Consider the following 17,495-nt stretch of genomic DNA (forward strand, 5'->3'; position numbering starts at 1 on the left):
AGCAGGAGACCGGCGCCACCTTGTAGTGGCGGGAGCGGCTCCCGACAGAACCTGAAATCACTTTGTTGAAAAGAACCTCCAAAAAAAATGATTAAAATGCTCCTGAGTTTCCAAAACTAGCTGGAACTGGTGACTAGTATTTTTTTTTTTTTCAGCTTCAGTTTTAGAAGGTGCCAAGAATGTTATGCTTTTCAACGGCCAAAATACAGAATACTTTAGATCCTGTGAAATAATCCAGTCCCCAAGAAATTCTATAGCATGACTTTAGATTTTGGCTTGTTTGACTGATTTTCAACCAAATTCTACATATAGGAATAGGACCATGTCAAGGATCCCCCCCACCCCCCCCCAAAAAAAACACCAACACCCCCCCCCCCAAAAAAAACAACAACAACAAAAAAAACAAAAACAAAAACGATGATTATAGCTCAGATTAATTTACTGAAATGCTCCAGTGAACTAAACTTAAAAACCACAACTGCTTAGCTTGAGTACCATCATTTCATAATTTTGAAGAGAGAGCACTCGGAATATTTAGGCATTTAATGGAAAATATAAAGAAATGGTTCCGATGGGCAGTGGTCGCACACACCTTTGATCCCAGCAGAGGCAGGTGGATCTCTGTGAGTTCGAGGCCAGCATGGGCTATGGAGAGAGTTCCAGGACGGCCAGAGACAGAGAAACCCTGTCTCAAAAAACAAAAAGAAAGAAAAAGGTACCCATACTTAATAGTTAAAGGAAACTGAGAGCTGGCTTTCTAAGGTTGGTTGGTGAGGATTTAAGAATCTGCTCTCTACATGTTCCTCTAAGCTTATGGCCCCTACCGGTTGCCATCCTGCCATCTTTCGGATCTATCCATAAGAGAAGGAAAAGCGTAGTAAGATGACTGCCTTCTGGGGGAAGAGACACAGGGTTTTATCTTTCATCTATGGAGAAGGGAGTTGTCCTTATGGGTGCTCCACAATTGCCTTCTTTTGTTAACCCTGAAAATTGTTGTGTTTGTAGCTGTGGGGGCCACGGCGGTGTATCCCATAGACCTGGTGAAGACCCGGATGCAAAACCAGCGTGGCACGGGCTCTGTGGTCGGGGAGCTGATGTATAAGAACAGCTTCGACTGTTTTAAGAAAGTGTTGCGTTATGAAGGTTTCTTTGGACTGTACCGAGGTGAGTAAGCACATCTCAGCCGCTGAAGTTGCGGGATTTTTCCGTCACCATCAGCAGATTTTAATGCTCTCGTTATGGAGACCAATTAGGGCTGTTTCTTTTCCTCGCCCGCCCCTCCCCACCTCGTTGCTCATTTTCCTGTGTTGTGTTCTTTCTGGTGACTAGCAATATTAGTCTGTAAACAGGTGTTCCTCTCCCCTTCCTGCTGCTGTTAAGTCTCGGGATCCAAACCCTGCGCCTCTCCCAGCGTGGGCGTTTGTGCGCATGCTCTTTGAGGGCAGAGGTCCTCAGCCCTTTTGCTCTGAGATGTTTTGTCTTTTCCAAGGGACCCGTGGTAGGTCTTTTCCATCTGAGTCATCTGTTATCTGAATTTTTAAAGGGCAGGGAAACCCTAGGCCCCCAAGTTTCAGCTGGCCCCCTTTACTTCCCAGCTCAGGCGGAGCACGGTCCTCTCTCATCTGCTGAGCTCCTGGCTGCGGCCCCGTGCAGACTTCTCCCCAGCCCCAATGGGCTCTGTAGGAACTTGTCTTCTTGGAGAGAGGGTGGCTTTCATCTACATGTTTTCACATTACAATTTCGGGTTCCTTTGCGGGGGAGATTAATTTTTTAATCCCTTTGGGCGCCACTTGGAATTCTTTGAAATACTCTTAAGGTACTCTGGTCCCGGGCATTTGTGTAATTTACTGTACGTGTTTGTTTGCATTCCCAGGCGTATTAATCCCCAGCTCATTCTGAGCTCTATCGAACTGTTTGGCTTAGAGCTGTTTCTAGGAAAGAGAGACGGACTGAAGGCGTGGGCAGGAGAAAAACACCTGTAGTTGGCATCACAGTCAGGCATTTGAGTGGACACATTTAAAGTCAAAGATGGCCATTCTCATGTTTGTTGTGGGCCCTGTGTATGGAGTGAACAAGCTCAGATGCCCTGTTTCTGGTAGCAAGTATAATGAAGTTTCCTCAAACAGTCAGAGCGCTTCGGCTCTGAAAACTCCAGCTGTATGACTAGAGGGACAACAGTGGCCACTGTCCGGGGGCAGTGGGGCCGGCAGTACAAAGACTTGTTAGAAATGGACTCAGCTCTTCTGACTAGGTCTCACACAATGGGGGTCACGGTAGAGCAGCACTGTGGTTGTTTATTTCTTTGACATCTCCAATCTTTCACTACTGAGTAATGACCTTTCTCTTCATGAGTATGGTTTTAAGTTACAAAGGTTGTCTACAGAGAACTGTTTGAAGGAATCTAGCTGTATCTGTGTATGGCTGTCTCAATAGATACTTCTAGAAAATTTTGTTTGGGAGAGCTATCATATGAATTCCGTGGGTGCAAACATAGCAGGCAGGGGAGGGAGCCACTGACTTTATTCGGGATCTAAGCTGATGAGATGGGTCCTTTAAATTCGAGACTTTAGTAGATCGATGATTGTAGGAGCCCTGCCCGGGAGCCTGGTGGTTGTCGGGACTGTCATATATTGCTTAGAACTGGCCCATTATTCTGTCAGATGACTGACAAAGTTGTTGACAGATTAGCTAAATTTCTTTGCAGGCAACAATGATAAAATGACACAAATCAGTATTTTATTAACATCCCACGAGCTTTAGGGAGGAGAGTTGTAAAACAAACACACATGCCGACACCGTTGCTCTGGAGGGAGACTAAAAGCAATAGATAGGGTCGGATGATCAGGAAGGCAAGAAAGTTAAGACTGCCATCTGCTGATTTCTCCTTCTTAGATCCCATGTCCCGTGGAAGGTGTGTGCACAGACCTGTTTGATAATTCTGTTTGACTGACAGTAGCCTGTATGCACAATTACTTGCTGGCTCTCATCAGCATCCTCCAAGGAGGCTTAAGATGAGGGCAGTGAACAAGTGCGCAGATATGCGTATCATTCCCCCTGGACCAGGGCTTTTAAGGCTAGAGGATGTGTTTATTGCTACCATCCTTAAAAAAAAGTATGCAAAAAAAAAAAAATGCCAACAACCTAGTAAAGTTGCCTGCTCTAGAAAGCTGAGCTCCGTGGGCATCTACAGATGGAGTTGTTTGCCGCCAGCCTGGGAAATGTAGCTTTCTGAGCATGATGATTCCTTTTGTGTAAAATGCCTTAAGCTTGACATATATTAGTAAACACAAAGATAACTGGCATATGTTTTCGTAATAGGATTCTCACGACTGATACTAAAAGCCGCAGTTTTTCTTTACAGCTGTGGCTTTCTCTTAAGTAAATGAGTGTCAAATGCTGGGCTTCTCTGATAGTCAGTAGCTGAGCTCGTCTGTGCTGCAAGGATTGTCGTCTGCAGCCAAACCTGGTGTGCACAAAACACACTGCCTTGAGCGTCTCCAAGCCCAAAGCACCAGTGTCTGTAACGTGTATGTGTGTCTGTAGGCTGCTGCGAGGAACAGGAACAAATTCAGTTACAGACTGGAGAGGCTACATTGGCCCCATTCTCTCCTTGTGTTCCTTTGGGAAGATGCTGGCTAAAGAGGCCTTATTTTTCTTTTTTATCTTTAAGGATGTTTAAAAAAAAAAAAAACATTTATACCTTTGAGAAAAATGACTTACTTGACTTGTAAATTGTAACACGCGTGCACGCGCGCACGCGCACGCACACGCACACGCACACGCACACACGCACACACACACACACAGAGAGAGAGAGAGAGAGAGCGCGCTAGGATAATCCCTTTCCCCATTTAGACGAAAACCTGGAGTTACGTGGTGGGTAACATCTTCGTTGGGCTTGTACGTTCACATACAGACATCCGTTTTGCAAATGATTCTCTCCTTCTCCCCAGGCCTGATACCACAGCTGATAGGAGTCGCACCAGAAAAAGCCATTAAGCTAACAGTAAGTTTGTCACTGAACTGGTGTCATTTACCTAGAGTGCCATGGAGCCAAAAATAAGGATGCTGGGGAGCTGCCAAGGCACCCGTAAACACTTTCTCATTTGTGTGTAGACATTTGGTAAAGTCTCACTTTTATCATGAGGAGATATTTTGATAATTTGGAAATGTAACAGTGTGCCCGCAGAAGGAGCATCAGGAAATTCTGATCAGCTGACCTTGTCTTCCTAACTAGGTTAATGATTTTGTCCGGGACAAATTCACCAAAAGAGACGGCTCCATCCCGCTGCCGGCAGAGATCCTCGCTGGTGGTTGCGTAAGTGTCAAGCCTGGTTTCCTGTAGCAAAAACATTCCTCTAAGCTTTCTGCAAAGTAGGTGTGAAATATGAGTGACATTTCCCTTTTAAAAATCTTTATTACATTTTTCTTTAGTGTGTGTGCGTGCTTGAGGAGAAATTTCAGGCGTTGGCTCTCTCCTTCTGTCCTGGGGGTCTTGGGGATTGAACTCATGGCCCAACATTTCCCTTTAACTCAAAGGGTGTTAAAGTGAGTGTATGTACGTATGAACAACCCTGGTGTCATCCTCAAAAAAAGTGTTCACCTACTTTGAAGCTCAGCAACTAGGCTAGACTGGCTGAAAGTGAACCCTGGGGCTCTTCTTGGCTCCACCCCCACAGTCACTGGGATTCCCAAGATGGCCTCCACATGTGGCAGTACGTAGCTTGTGGGGATTGAAATCAGGTCCTAGGGCTTGCCTTGTTAACTGATCCCTCTCCCCGTTGTATAATCTGAGTTTTATTACCTTTGTTTCTTTTAAGATCCTGAAGCTCCACCTTCTAGACTTTGAGATGTGTGTGTGTGTGTGTGTGTGTGTGTGTGTGTGTGTGTGTGTGTATTTCTTAATGTGTGTTTTTCTTGCATGCATGTGCATGCACTGCGTGCATACAGTGCCCGTGGTGGCCAGAAGGGAGTGTGAGATCCCCTGAAACCGGGGTTACAGATAGTTCTGAGCCACCATGTGGGTGCTAGAGACTGAACCTGAGTTCTCTGCAAAAGCAACAAGGGCTCTTAACAGCTGAGCCAGCTCTCCAGCCCTCTTCTAGACTTTTTAAATTCTTAAGTTTTGTTTGCTTAAGTATCCAAGGAAATGTAATAGCAGGTCTGGTTACTGTCTGTTTCTCTCTCTGGAACTTCAAGTGTGAGGGGGCTGGTTGACCGGGCCCTCAACTTTTATGTAGGAATGAGTGTGCCATTATAATTTAATTAAGCCTTCTTATGGTGCTGCAAGGGGCAGGAAGAGATTACAACTGTATTGTAGCGATTGGCAAAACTCCCAAAGTCAGAGGTTGAGATTGTAGTTTTTGTAGAGCCCAGACGCTTCTGTGTTTAAGGTGTAAAGCTACATTGGACAAGCTGACACATCTAAGTTTGCAGCTCAGCAAATGTTATGTGTGTTGTCTGTTTCACCGGTGGTAATGTGGTTTTCTTGAGACTTTTGTTTTGGTCTTGAAATGTTAATACCTTTGGGAGGTCCTGGCAAAAACCTTCTCACTTACTTATGGAGCCTGAGATGACGAGGTCAATGACCTTAGAAGTCTTAATTCAGAGAAGATGTCCTTGGGGTCAGGGGAGCAGTTGCTCCAGGCTTCTCCATGATGAGACTTGTCAGTGGACAGAACCTTGCCTTGTGTGTGGGGTGAGGCCGGGCTTGCATGTTTGCGTATACACCATGAGTGTGTGTGTGTGCTTTCTCTCTTACTTGGCTCAATTTACTTTTTATGAATGATAAATGACAGACCATAATAAGCCCCCTGCTTACATGTGTCCACAGACACATGTACTTCCCCTTGTGTTATAATTAGATGCTAAAATTGTTTCACTTCTTTGTAAGTGATAAATATATCTGTGGTTTTAGTTTCCATTTGGTTAGGAGGCTTCCTGACTGGTGTGGACCACAGCCTCTGTGCATACCTGTAATCCCTTGAAAGCTAGGCATCTTTTGTGGTGGAATGGTAGCATCTGCCTGGAATCCCCAAACCAGGGAGGCTTACGCAGGAAAATCAGAAATTTGGGCTCATCTTTAGCTACATATAGGTTCAAGGCTAACCTGGGTTAAATAAGGCCCTGTCTGGGGGAAAAAAAAAAAAAAGAAACAAAAGGTTGTCCATGTTCTTTCCCAAACAGCCAGTTATTTCTGTGCCGTGTAGAGTATTTTGGCCATAAACTGGTCTCCTCTCTTGTCTGACCTGTGACCTAAGTGGTTAAGCCTTAACCAGACAAGCGAGTCCTTTGTTCTTCCGAGGTGTAGACTCATGTTTACAGGCAAAGTCTAAGATGCCCTGAGGGTTTGGCTGACACTGAATTTATCCCTTAATCATGATTTCTTTCTGGATGCTTAATCTTGACTGATTTTTGATTGGCAGGAGAAAGAGTGATGTTGAACTCTGTACAAAGAGGGAAAAAAAATGTGGCATTTTTTATTTTTATTTTATTTTTTGAGACAGGGTCTTATTATGTAGCCCAGCCTGGCCTTGAGTTCGTGATACTTTTTTAGCCTCTTGGGTGCTGGGATTACAGGCATACGCCATTCCCAATGCTCGGTTTCTCTACTGATGAACCATCATTTCACAGGTAGATGATTGTTAAAGCCCAGCACTTCTCATGAAAGTCAGTGAACTAAACCAGAGAGTAAAGTCTTAGATGAATAGACAAGCCTGTTTATAGACCAGCAGGCACTACAGGACAGAGAACGCTCTCTCTCCTGTGTGAGGCCAGTTGACAGCGTGGAAAGCTGGTTCACGGAGACCTGATCCCACTGAGTCCATGCCCTAAGTGGGAGTGATCAGACAGATGTATAATGTCCCTCGAGGGTTTAACTGGGCAACGTGGCTGCCAGCACTGAGCAAAGCACAGGCTCTCCCGGCAGCTAGCCAGTGTTAAAGCTTTACCTAGCTTCTTCAGGAAGGAAGGAAGGATCTGAGCTGGAAGCATGTAGTCCCAGCAAAAGGATTAGCGAGGGCCCAGGCTGTGAGAAAAGGGAAAATTTCCAGATCCGAGGACGCGAGTTCTGAAGTTGCAGCTTTGTTTTCATTTTGAGATAGGGTCTCACCACATAGCCCTGGCTGGCCTGCCACTCTTTATGTAGACCAGGCTGACCTCCAGCTCCTAGAGATCCACCTGACTCTCCCTCCGGAGTGCTGGGGTTAAAGGGGTAAGTCACAACTCCTGGCTTGCTTTCTTGTGTTTTTTTGATCAGTGTGTACGTGTGTGTTATGTAAAGGTTCCAACTCAAGGCCCAACACATGGAAGCATGTGTTCTACCATAGCTGCCTTCCTGGTGCTACGCTCAGGTTAACTTAAGGGATTTTTACATTCACTGTGTGTGTGTGTGTGTGTGTGTGTGTGTGTGTGTGTGTGTGTGTGAATTTCCTGTAAAGGGTTAGCATGGTATGTAACCTTTGGAGTCTGGCTTCTTCTCCATAGCGTGTGTTCAAGGTTCATGGATACTGTGGCATGTTCCCGTGGGATTTGGAGGTGCTCCCCTTTTATGTATTTGGTAGTCATCTGAATGGGGTCAGATGTTCCAGGTCACGTGCCTTATTGGTTGGGTCCCTTGTCTTTGTTACATATTTGTTTAGTTACTTTTAAAGCTGATGGCCACGCGTATTTATTTGTGCACACACACTTGGAAGTCAGAGGACAGCTCCCTCGAGTCAGTTCTCTCCTTGTACGAAGGTCCCAGAGACTGAACTCCCGTCCTTCTTCCTCTTCCAGGAAGCTGTAAGATCCCGACTCCACGCTGCAGACTTACGAGGGCACATACACACATGCACACACAGACATTGTTGCACATTTACGCCACGTGCGAGGTGTGATAGGCCCACCTCAGCTCATTCTGGCCACTGGAACAAAATGGCGTGACGGGGTAACAACAGTCGTTAGAAACTTACTGCTCACAGTTGTGTCCCCCATTAAGGCATCGTTGGGTGCGTGCTGACGGCTTGCTCTCTGGATCTCAGCACCCTGCTGCTGTACCCTCGTGTGGGGGAAGGACCGAGCAGCTGGCTTCAGCCTCTGAGCACTCTCCTCCCACCCGCAAGGGCAGAGCCGTTAGAATATGGTCACTTCCTTGTCATACTGTCATGTTGGGCAGTAGGTTTCAACATCTTCAGCAGCTGGGGGTGGGGACACATATTCAGACCATACTGCTTCCCTTATTTATTCTAAGTTTTGTGTTCTTCAGGAAATACGTTACCCAATAGTGAACATATTAGCTTTTATTCTTTTCAAACTGCCACTGTTGGGGCTGAAAAATGGCTGTCTGTTGGTCTGTCAGGCACAGTCTTTGTCTGTTCCTGTTGTCTGTCCGTGAGACAGCTAAGTCTGCTAATTTTTTTTTCTCCCCTGGTTGTTTTAACTGCATACATTTAGTACATCCCCCCCCGAGTTGCTGGTGCGGCCTGACAGAAACCCGGTTTGGGTTTTCCTCAGACTCTGTGAGGGAACTGTAAGGCTTCTGATGACTGGCTGCGGTGGCTGCAGAGAAATGGTTCCAACAACCAGAGACAATAGTTCAAAGCAAGAAGCAACGAGGGGCTTGGCACACACAGGGCCAGTTCCCAGCCTTCCTGCAGACGAAGCCTTCGGGTTCGTGAGGACAGAAGGTCACACAGGGCTAATCCTGTATGCAGGCAACCCCTTAGCCTCCAGCACGAGAGAGGCCCAGGCTGAGTTTTATTTTGTCCCAGTAACTTCAGCTGTTGGTCTGTTTTCTCCTTAAAGCCACAGTGGGAGAGACAGACAGCGCTGTGATTTTTATATTCTGTTTCTCTTGTGTATGGTTAACTCTCATTCCAAATGAGATTTTTCTCTTTTATATATGTTCGGTGTGGTTCTAGAACAACAAAAGGACAGATTAATACTGAAAAATAAAACCTCCAAGCTTGTTCTACTATTAGCGCATCTCTTTGAGAGAAATGAGTGCAAATCCGATGAGGAATTTAACAATTAGATGGTTAGAAGTTAGTATAGATAACAGAAACAAGCAGATCATTTTGAGTTGGGGCCACCCTGGTCTATAAAGCAAGTCCAGGACAGCCAAGGCTACATAGAGAAACCCTGTCTTGAAAACAAACAAACAAACAAAAAAAAAAGACAAAAACAGTAAAGTAAATTAAAAACCATGAACAAGCATTATTGAACAGACAGAAATTTTACTCCCTAAAATCCAAGGACCACATAAGGATGACCCTGTGCCTGGCTACAGTGGCACTTTCGTGGTTGCCAGGCCCCCTTGCTGGGAGCTCCAGATCAACAGTTGGCTTCTGTTCCAGGGTGTCCTACGGGTGCCGGGATGCTCACCTGCCACACATATAACAATGTGACTGTATGTGTAATGTGTGTCACTGGCTCCCTCCCTCGATTTCACTGTCTTCTTGGAGCTGTAGAAGAAAGCTTTTGACTTGTAGTCTGAGGAATTTGGAGAACTGTTGGGAGTGCATACCTTACTTGTCTGGCAGTCATTTCCAAGAGGCTCAGGTGAGAGGAGAGAATTGCAAGAGGAGGGAGCTGGGAGCCAGCAGACCAGATGTGCTAATTCACCAGTGGTTAAAACGTGAAAGGACAATCCAGCGGCGGCACACACTTTTGATCTCAGCACCGGGGAGGCAGAGGCAGAGGCAGGCAGATCTCTGTGAGTCTGAGGCCAGCCTGGAACTCTAGGACAGCCAGGAATAACACAGAGAAATCTAGTCTCGAAAAACCAACTAGTCAGCTAACCAACCAAACAGAAGCCATGAAAGGACTTTGTGTTTACTTAAACATAACACCCATATTTAATACTTAGCACCTAATGGCTGCCAAGCTGGTGGCGGTAAATTGAGGGATTATAATAAAAATTTGTAGTTCTTTTCTTTTTATTTTAATCTGCTTTAGTTTAGAATATAAAACATGTTTCCCCAAAGACAGTCTTTACAACCATTGTTTAAAAAAGCGATTTCAAGGAAATAGTAAACTTTTCAATTGGTTTGGTCTTTAGTTCTAGCTACAGGAGTAATTACTTGGATTATCATTTTAACATAAATTTTCACCCAGCAATCCTTTTGAAAGTATTGTTTGCTTAGATTGAAACATTGAAACGTGCCTGTGTGCCTGCAGAGCAGCAGATTATAAAAGAAAGAAACACAGGCAAATCAACGTGTAAAATTGGGTCAGTATATCCCTGTTGGGGGGATCTATGAGCCTGCAGTGGTCTGTGCCCTATCAAGACAAAAGGGGATCAGTCCCCTGGGGAATTCAGGACAGTCAGTTGCCCAGAGGAGGAAAGGAATCTAGGGCCAGGGTAGTCATGGGTGCTGAAGGGCCAGGATTTGAACCAGAGGCATTGAAGAGTACTGTAGCTCCGGAGTGTTGAAGAGGCGCCTGGCTGAAGGGGTCTGGGAGGGTCATGGGTGTGGGCAGATGTGGAGGAGTATGGGTGGGGAATGAGATGCTGTTTGCACACCTGTGGGACGGCTCTGCCCATGGAGGCACACAGGGCCAAGTGCTGTGGCTGTTAGGGCTGTGTAAGGATTGTGATTGTATAAGCACCATTACAATTATGGATAGTGTACGAATATGGTTTTGATTGTATGATGTAAACAGCTGCAGCTTAAGACAGAAACGCCCAAATGAGAGCTCTGCGCTTCATGAAGGGAGATAATATATATTTTATTTTACATATACGTGATTATGCACACATGCTCATCTTTATATTACAGAAACAAAAAAAAAAAAAAGGAGTTGTAGCAATTATTTTAAACATTCCTTTCCCCCACCCCTACTAGTTGGCAGATTTCAGATGCTAATACACTCTGATTATTTAAAACCAAACTTGTCACTCACTCATCACCAGAGCGTGGAAAGTGCCTTTGATCGGGGTGTCGTACTCTGGGTTACTCAGGTCGCAGCTCTGTCTTAAAGATCAACCCCCACCCCGTTTTGTCTTGAGATGATACTGAGGTTTGTCTCCCCAAATTCCTTCCTTTTGTGTGGGTGTCACTGGTCAGAGCTTTGCGCATGCTCACATGCAGTGTCAGACCCGGAGGAGGCGCATCTCTGATAAAGGCCCCTCTGTGGGGCTGGGACTGGGTTCACTTTTCTGCAAGTTGCTGGGCTAAATCAGTGCTCTGTTGAGCATCCCCTTTCGCCCAGAGCTCAACTTCCCCACCCCCAAGGCGTCATTCGCTTTTGTTTTCCAAATTGCGTTTATTGATTTTGCTGCTTTGAATACACTTGAGGTTATCCTTAAAGATCAGCCGAGAATCGGTCTTGGCGACCTAAATCCGTCCACTGCGGCTGGCATCTGTAATCCCAGCACACTGCAGACTGAGGCAGGAGGGTTGCTGCGAGTTCTAGCTTAACCTGGGCGGCATAGTGAGTTCCAGGCCAGTTTGGGCCACACACTGAGACTTTGCCTCAAGTAGACACAAACCCAAACACAGATTGACAAGCATGAGGCGTCTTTGGGACATCTCCACGAGACCCGCTCGCAAGGAGCGCAGTGCGGGCCTCTCCTTCCCCAGCGAAAAGTAAAGATATCCTCCCTGCCTTTCCCTTCATCGACACCCCAGTCCGGCTCCGGCTCCGGCTCCGGCGTGGAAAGAGCTTGTCTGTCCGTTGCTTGCAGGCTGGAGGCTCGCAGGTCATCTTTACCAACCCCCTGGAGATCGTGAAGATCCGCCTGCAGGTAGCTGGAGAGATCACCACGGGACCCAGAGTCAGCGCGCTGAACGTGATCCGGGACTTGGGGCTCTTCGGGCTGTACAAGGTGGGTGGATCCCTTCTACCAGCGGAGCGGAGAAACAGGGACGGACAGTGTAAACGGGAGAGCGCAGAGGCCACCTGACACCACCCCTCACCCCCAAGTGAGAAGCAGTCTTACCCAGCAGAGTGACCTATGGAATGGAAGACCCGAGGGGGACCAGGGCGCACTGGTGTCGTCACGTTTAGCTTTTACGGAGTGCTGGCAGGACATCTGTGCCCTGGCACCTCTGGCTTCAGGCTTCCCGGGCTTTGCTCCACAGGCTGATCCTGTGCTTACTTTGAGTCGGAATACTTATTTCTGTTATCCTCCCAGGAGGGGCTTCCCTTGTCTTAATCATTGTGACCATGGTGGGGGAAAAGATAGTAGAATTCGGCAGGATTCGGGCCTGTAAGAAGTTAAGTAGGAGGATTTGCCAACAATGAATTCCATTTAAAAACAACACCAGTTCCTGTACCTTCACAGACCCGTCAACAGATCCCCCTGCAGGGGTACTCACTGTCATTACAGATCGGATGTAATGGAGCAGAAGCCAGTATTTTTCTTTAACAAGGACAGCATTTCTTTCCGTTCCTTTCCCCAGTAGACGGGAAAATACGGAAATTTCACCCCTATAGGGGACTGTGTTGCCACAGCACTGAATTCATTTATGGATCCATGACTGCCGAAATGTGTAAATTCACCTCTTAACTGCAAATTAGAAATTAGGAATGTCTAGTTGGAGCCACACTGCCATGGGGTGCTACGGAGCCGGTGTCTTGTGTACAGAATGCCTCCACTCGGCTCCCCTCGCCCACCCTGCCATCTGTTGATATTCCCCCGGAGAGCAGAATTTGTAAATATTGGTTCTGCCTGTATTACCGTGTAAGAGGCCTTGGCTGTTTTCTGTTGTTGTTATGAAAACAGAGCCATCGGGGAACCCAGTGCTTGGGTGTAGGTAGCCTTTGTCTGGCGAGGTAAAGCTCCAGGCCTGGGCTGGCAGGACTCACTGGCAATGCTGTGGGAAGCCCACTGCCCTCCCTGTGGCCAGGACAGGCTGCCTTGAGTGGGGCATGGGGTGGGGATGAGCAGGGAAGGCTTTTGGGTTTTCCCTCGGCCTTCACTAGAATGGTTCCCCTTCTCCATTGTCTCCGGCCTTCTGCCTGGTACTCCCAAAACTTGGAACGGATTGAGCTTGACTTGGTAATTTGTTAGTGTCTGGGGCGGGGGCTTTCATTTTGGGGTCTGAGTCTCTCCTGTTTCCCCTTCCACTTCGATCATCACTGAAGCTCCCCACCCCTAGCAAAGCTGGTCAAGAAACCTGGGAATCCGAGAGTTTTTAGTTATGACTCCTAAGGTGTTGCCTTGCTTAATGCACAGGAAGTTTCAGTTACACATTGACAAGTTGCAGAGGCCTGCACAAAGCATCCTTGGAGTTAATGTTGTACTTTAAAACACTTAAGAGGGCTGGACGGTGGTGGTGGTGGTGAGAGCTTTAATCCCAGCACTTGGGAAGCAGAGGCAGTCAGATCTCTATGAGGCCTGCCTGGTCTACAGAGAAACCCTGTCTTGAAAAGCCAAAACAAACAAACAAAAAAATAAAACACTTAAGAGGATAGGTCTCCATATGTGATCACCACAACAGAAAGCAAATTAATTTTTAAAGCACTAAGTGTAGCATTTCCAGAATGCCGCAGTCACGCGAGGATGGCCCGGATGGTTACCCACTTTCCTTTCGAAAGCCTCCTGCCCCAAAGCATTTGCTCTGTTCACCACCCTGTGTGCCCTCACATCACTTCTAATGCTGTTTGAAGGACATCTCAGCTTGTCCCTGATGCCTGCCTGCTTCCTGTTCGGGCATTCAAACCATGTTTACACACTGTCTTGCACTGTTTCCTCACCATGTGACAGGGTGCCAAAGCCTGTTTCCTCCGAGACATTCCCTTCTCCGCCATCTATTTTCCCGTGTACGCTCACTGCAAACTCCTCCTCGCTGATGAGAACGGACGCGTGGGAGGCATCAATCTCCTAACAGCTGGAGCCGTGGCAGGTAACCGCAGACCTTCGGGACCAGAAGAATCCCCTTAAGAAGCGCCGAATCTCTGACTTGGCCCCATATTTCTGGGAGTTATTATTGTTGGGCTCTGACTTAGTTGGCTATAACTGCCTTTTCTCCTTTGTGGGGATGCGCTGTGATTCTGATGAGAGTTAATTACATTTGCATAATGTCGATAAACAAGTTAATGCAGCTTAGCAACTTGGAGCCAAATTAGATCTGCCCATCTAAATTGGGCTGCCCTCATTAGCACGTTGCTTACCCCCTGGGCCCCTGAAAACTTGGGTGCAGCCAACTAAGGTGGCAAAGTTCTTGCCAGATCAGTTGCTCTGTTGACCCAGTGCTGATGTGCAGTCCCTGCCTGCCCTTGACCTTGTCCTGTAGGGTGGAGTGGCTCAGAAGCTGAGCTTCACGAAGCTATCTGTCTCTGCTTGCTAGACCAGAGCAGGCCCCTGCAGCAAACCTCAGCCCTCACCTGCCTTTTTATCTCCTTTCTGACCTTAGCATTCATTTTGGTAATGTTTGCTGGAATTGGTTTGCCACTCTGCAATAGGCTGAGTGCTTCTTGGGGTGGGGGTTTCATTATGTTCGTCCTGCCTTCTCTGTGTGGCCAGCGAAAGCAGTAGAGCCTCGAGACAAGTCACGAACATCTTCATCTAGTCTAAGACACCAGGTTAGTCCCAGGAGGGAGTCCACCAGAAAGAGGAGCCTGAAGGAGTCAGGAAGGAACTGACTTACAGCAATGGGTGGAGTTCAGGGGTTGAATGTGTGTGTGTGTCCATCTGTCTGCCCATTCTTACTCTTGAGTTACCAGGGAACTGCCTTAGAGTAGAAGAGACCAAGCAGGTATCCTTAGATGCAGCAACACAGAAATGACAGGAGAGGGAAAAGGCCTGTCTATCTTCCACACAGCCAGTAACGAACCCACTCAGAACTCAGCATAACCAGGACTAGTAGGCTCCCATTTCCTGCTTTGGTCTTTTTGTAAGATTTATTTACATGTGGGAGGCAGAGACAGGCAGAGCTCTGTGAGTTTTGGGGTCAGCCTGGTCTATATCGTGACTAGTTTCAGGACAGCCAGAGCTACACAGTGGGACCTTGTCTCAAAAAAAAAAGACTTACTTTTATGTGTGTGTTTGGCTGCATGTATGTATGTGTACCACATGCTTTGGGAGACCAAAAGAGGGCATCAGATCCCCAAGGACTAGAGTTACAGGTGATTGTGAGCTGTCCTGTAGGTGCTGGTAATCAAACCACGGTCCTCTGGAAGAGCAGCCGGTGCTCCTAACCACTGAGCCATCTCCCCAGCCTCCGCTGCTTGGCTCTTAATTGCTGAGTTATCCTCTTCTGCTAGTTACCCTACATGTGGTGTTTTTAATATTGGGAGCCCTGGGTTCTGGAGTGTTGAGACGGACACACTGTTCTTGCTGTGACCACAAGACACAACTGATCTCAAACAACAACAACAAAAAAAAACCCAACAAGCCAGGGCTTTGAGCTTTTGTCTGGGGTCCAGCCTTGACCTCTGGCATTTGTGATCTTGGTTAGTTCAGTTGAGTTACCTCTTTAATCTGATCCCCACCCCTCCCCTACTTGCCCCTAGCTCCTTTCTTGTACTCACCAGACTGTGATGAAGGGGGTAACTGCCAGGCCTTTGCCAGTGGGCAGCAGAACCACGTAAGCAGCTCCCAAGTAGCACCAGCTTGCTTGTAGACATTTGACATGTTTGCAGGAAGAGGCAAGTTATTCTAATTATTATCAGGCGAGCTTTGCCGGCAGGCACTGAGCGTTTGGAGTCCTGCCTCAGACGACAGGCAACTTACCTGCTTTCCTCTGAATAGGGGTACTGTGCTGATCCAGGGGAAGCATTGGCATCGTTCTCTAGCAGTCCCCTCCCCATCCCCAGGGCCACCAGCTCCATCTGTCTAGCGATGAGACGGTGATATTTAGGCCAAATTGAATTCCTTCCCCCTGGAGAATGTCATGCTGCTCTTTCAAGGTCTGTTTTGTTTTATGAACAAAACCTATGCTTGAGAAATCCATCTTGTATCCTGCTGCTGCTGCTGCTGCTGCTGCATCTCAGGTGGCTCCAGGGAGCTGAGGCGCAGGGAAGACAGTGTGGCCTTTGGATGGTCAGCTTCCCCGCTGCTCCCTAACAGGAAGCCTGACCCACGCTCACTCAGGTTGTAATGACTGGAGTGTGTGAGCAGGTCTGAAGTGAGGCTTGCTCACCTCTCCCTTAGCGCTGCAAACTGGCAAGGGCTTGATGCTTTTGACACTCACCCCGCAGTGCAAGAATCAGCTAAGACCACGACGCTTTGGTGCCACATACGTGAAAACACTCGCATCTTATTTAAAGATGAAAAAACATACAGGTTGTTAAAGCTGGAAAGGGAACATGGGATTCCTATCACTATTACCGCCTTTCTGTGTCTTTCATTGTTCGTCGGGATGGTACAGTCTGGAGACATTTCCTTAATCCAGAAAGAAAATCAAAGCATTTCCTCCCTGGTTCAGTAGGGAGCAGCTAGGAGGCTTGGTCATGCTTCTCTTTCCACTGTGTCTAAGGAGCTCTGTGGTCCCCTTGTGGTTACCGCCGGGGATTGTCTTGGTGGATGCGCGACGGCCTTAGGATGATTAAATGTGGCTTTTTCCTTAAAGGTGTGCCTGCTGCTTCTCTGGTGACCCCTGCTGATGTCATCAAGACGAGGCTGCAAGTGGCCGCCCGGGCTGGCCAGACCACATACAGCGGGGTCATTGACTGTTTCCGGAAGATTCTCCGGGAAGAAGGGCCGTCGGCGTTTTGGAAGGGGACTGCAGGTAGATGCTGGGGTGTCCTCCACAGTGGCCGTCTGGCTTTCGTGTCCTGTCCCCGCCACTCAGCGGCTGCCTTGCCACAGCCGCCCAGGCCTTAACTCTGCCCTGTCTGTCTTCTCCAGCTCGAGTGTTCCGGTCCTCCCCTCAGTTCGGGGTCACTCTGGTCACCTACGAGCTGCTGCAGCGGTGGTTCTACATAGATTTTGGAGGCCTGTAAGTGCAGCTACTTCTCCTTCCAAAAAGTCACCAGCTCCAAATACGTGCTTCCTCTGTTTTCAGACCCACTTTGGGGAGGCTGAGAAAAGAAAAGCAACGGGGTCCTTTAAGACCCGTGCGTGGAGAGCAGCAGGCTTTAAAAGCTTCCATGCCAAGAGAGCCCAACCTCAGTGCCTCAGCATACAGTGGGACATTTTGGGGAGACTGGGTCATTATTGGGTGACTTAATGTGGACCAGGAGCAATCTTAACGTGCACTAGCCATGCTACCGAGATTGTCCTTAGCCCTTTTACACTCATAATAGTTCAGTTCCCCCGTCATTTAGTTCGTAGACGTTCGTACACTGGTCCACACACATGGTTTCAAAGAGGCAATGCCAACCGGGCAGTCACTGTAGGGGCAAGCTCCGAGTGAGCTGCTCCGGGCAGGGCACGCAAGGCTTGCCCTGGGGAGGACAATCACAGGCCGGGTCTGAGGGGAGCTGTACCCAGAGCGCAGCTATTTGCCCAGGTCCTGTTCTGCGTCTTCGTCTCCTAACCCCGAGAGCCCCTGTTCTGCCGAGAGCCACAGCAGGGGAACAACTGCTGAACCAAGTAGTGGAGAGACCTCTACATAGAAAAGATG

At 47.7% G+C, this 17,495-nt stretch overlaps 1 protein-coding gene across 1 annotated transcript in view; it reads left to right on the plus strand.

The window, feature by feature from the left end:
- Positions 1 to 17,495, plus strand: part of Slc25a12 (solute carrier family 25 member 12) — an 85,823-nt gene that overhangs the window by 67,304 nt on the left and 1,024 nt on the right. Inside the window, exons 11-17 of the mRNA XM_055599999.1 lie at positions 1,006 to 1,164; positions 3,954 to 4,006; positions 4,238 to 4,318; positions 11,669 to 11,809; positions 13,694 to 13,832; positions 16,500 to 16,658; positions 16,778 to 16,868. Of these exons, the coding sequence (XP_055455974.1) occupies positions 1,006 to 1,164; positions 3,954 to 4,006; positions 4,238 to 4,318; positions 11,669 to 11,809; positions 13,694 to 13,832; positions 16,500 to 16,658; positions 16,778 to 16,868 (823 nt within the window). The remainder of the gene's footprint in view (positions 1 to 1,005; positions 1,165 to 3,953; positions 4,007 to 4,237; positions 4,319 to 11,668; positions 11,810 to 13,693; positions 13,833 to 16,499; positions 16,659 to 16,777; positions 16,869 to 17,495) is intronic.

This window comes from Psammomys obesus, unplaced genomic scaffold (assembly GCF_907164565.1).
Source record: "Psammomys obesus unplaced genomic scaffold, mPsaObe1.curated_primary_1811, whole genome shotgun sequence".
NCBI lineage: Eukaryota > Metazoa > Chordata > Mammalia > Rodentia > Muridae > Psammomys > Psammomys obesus.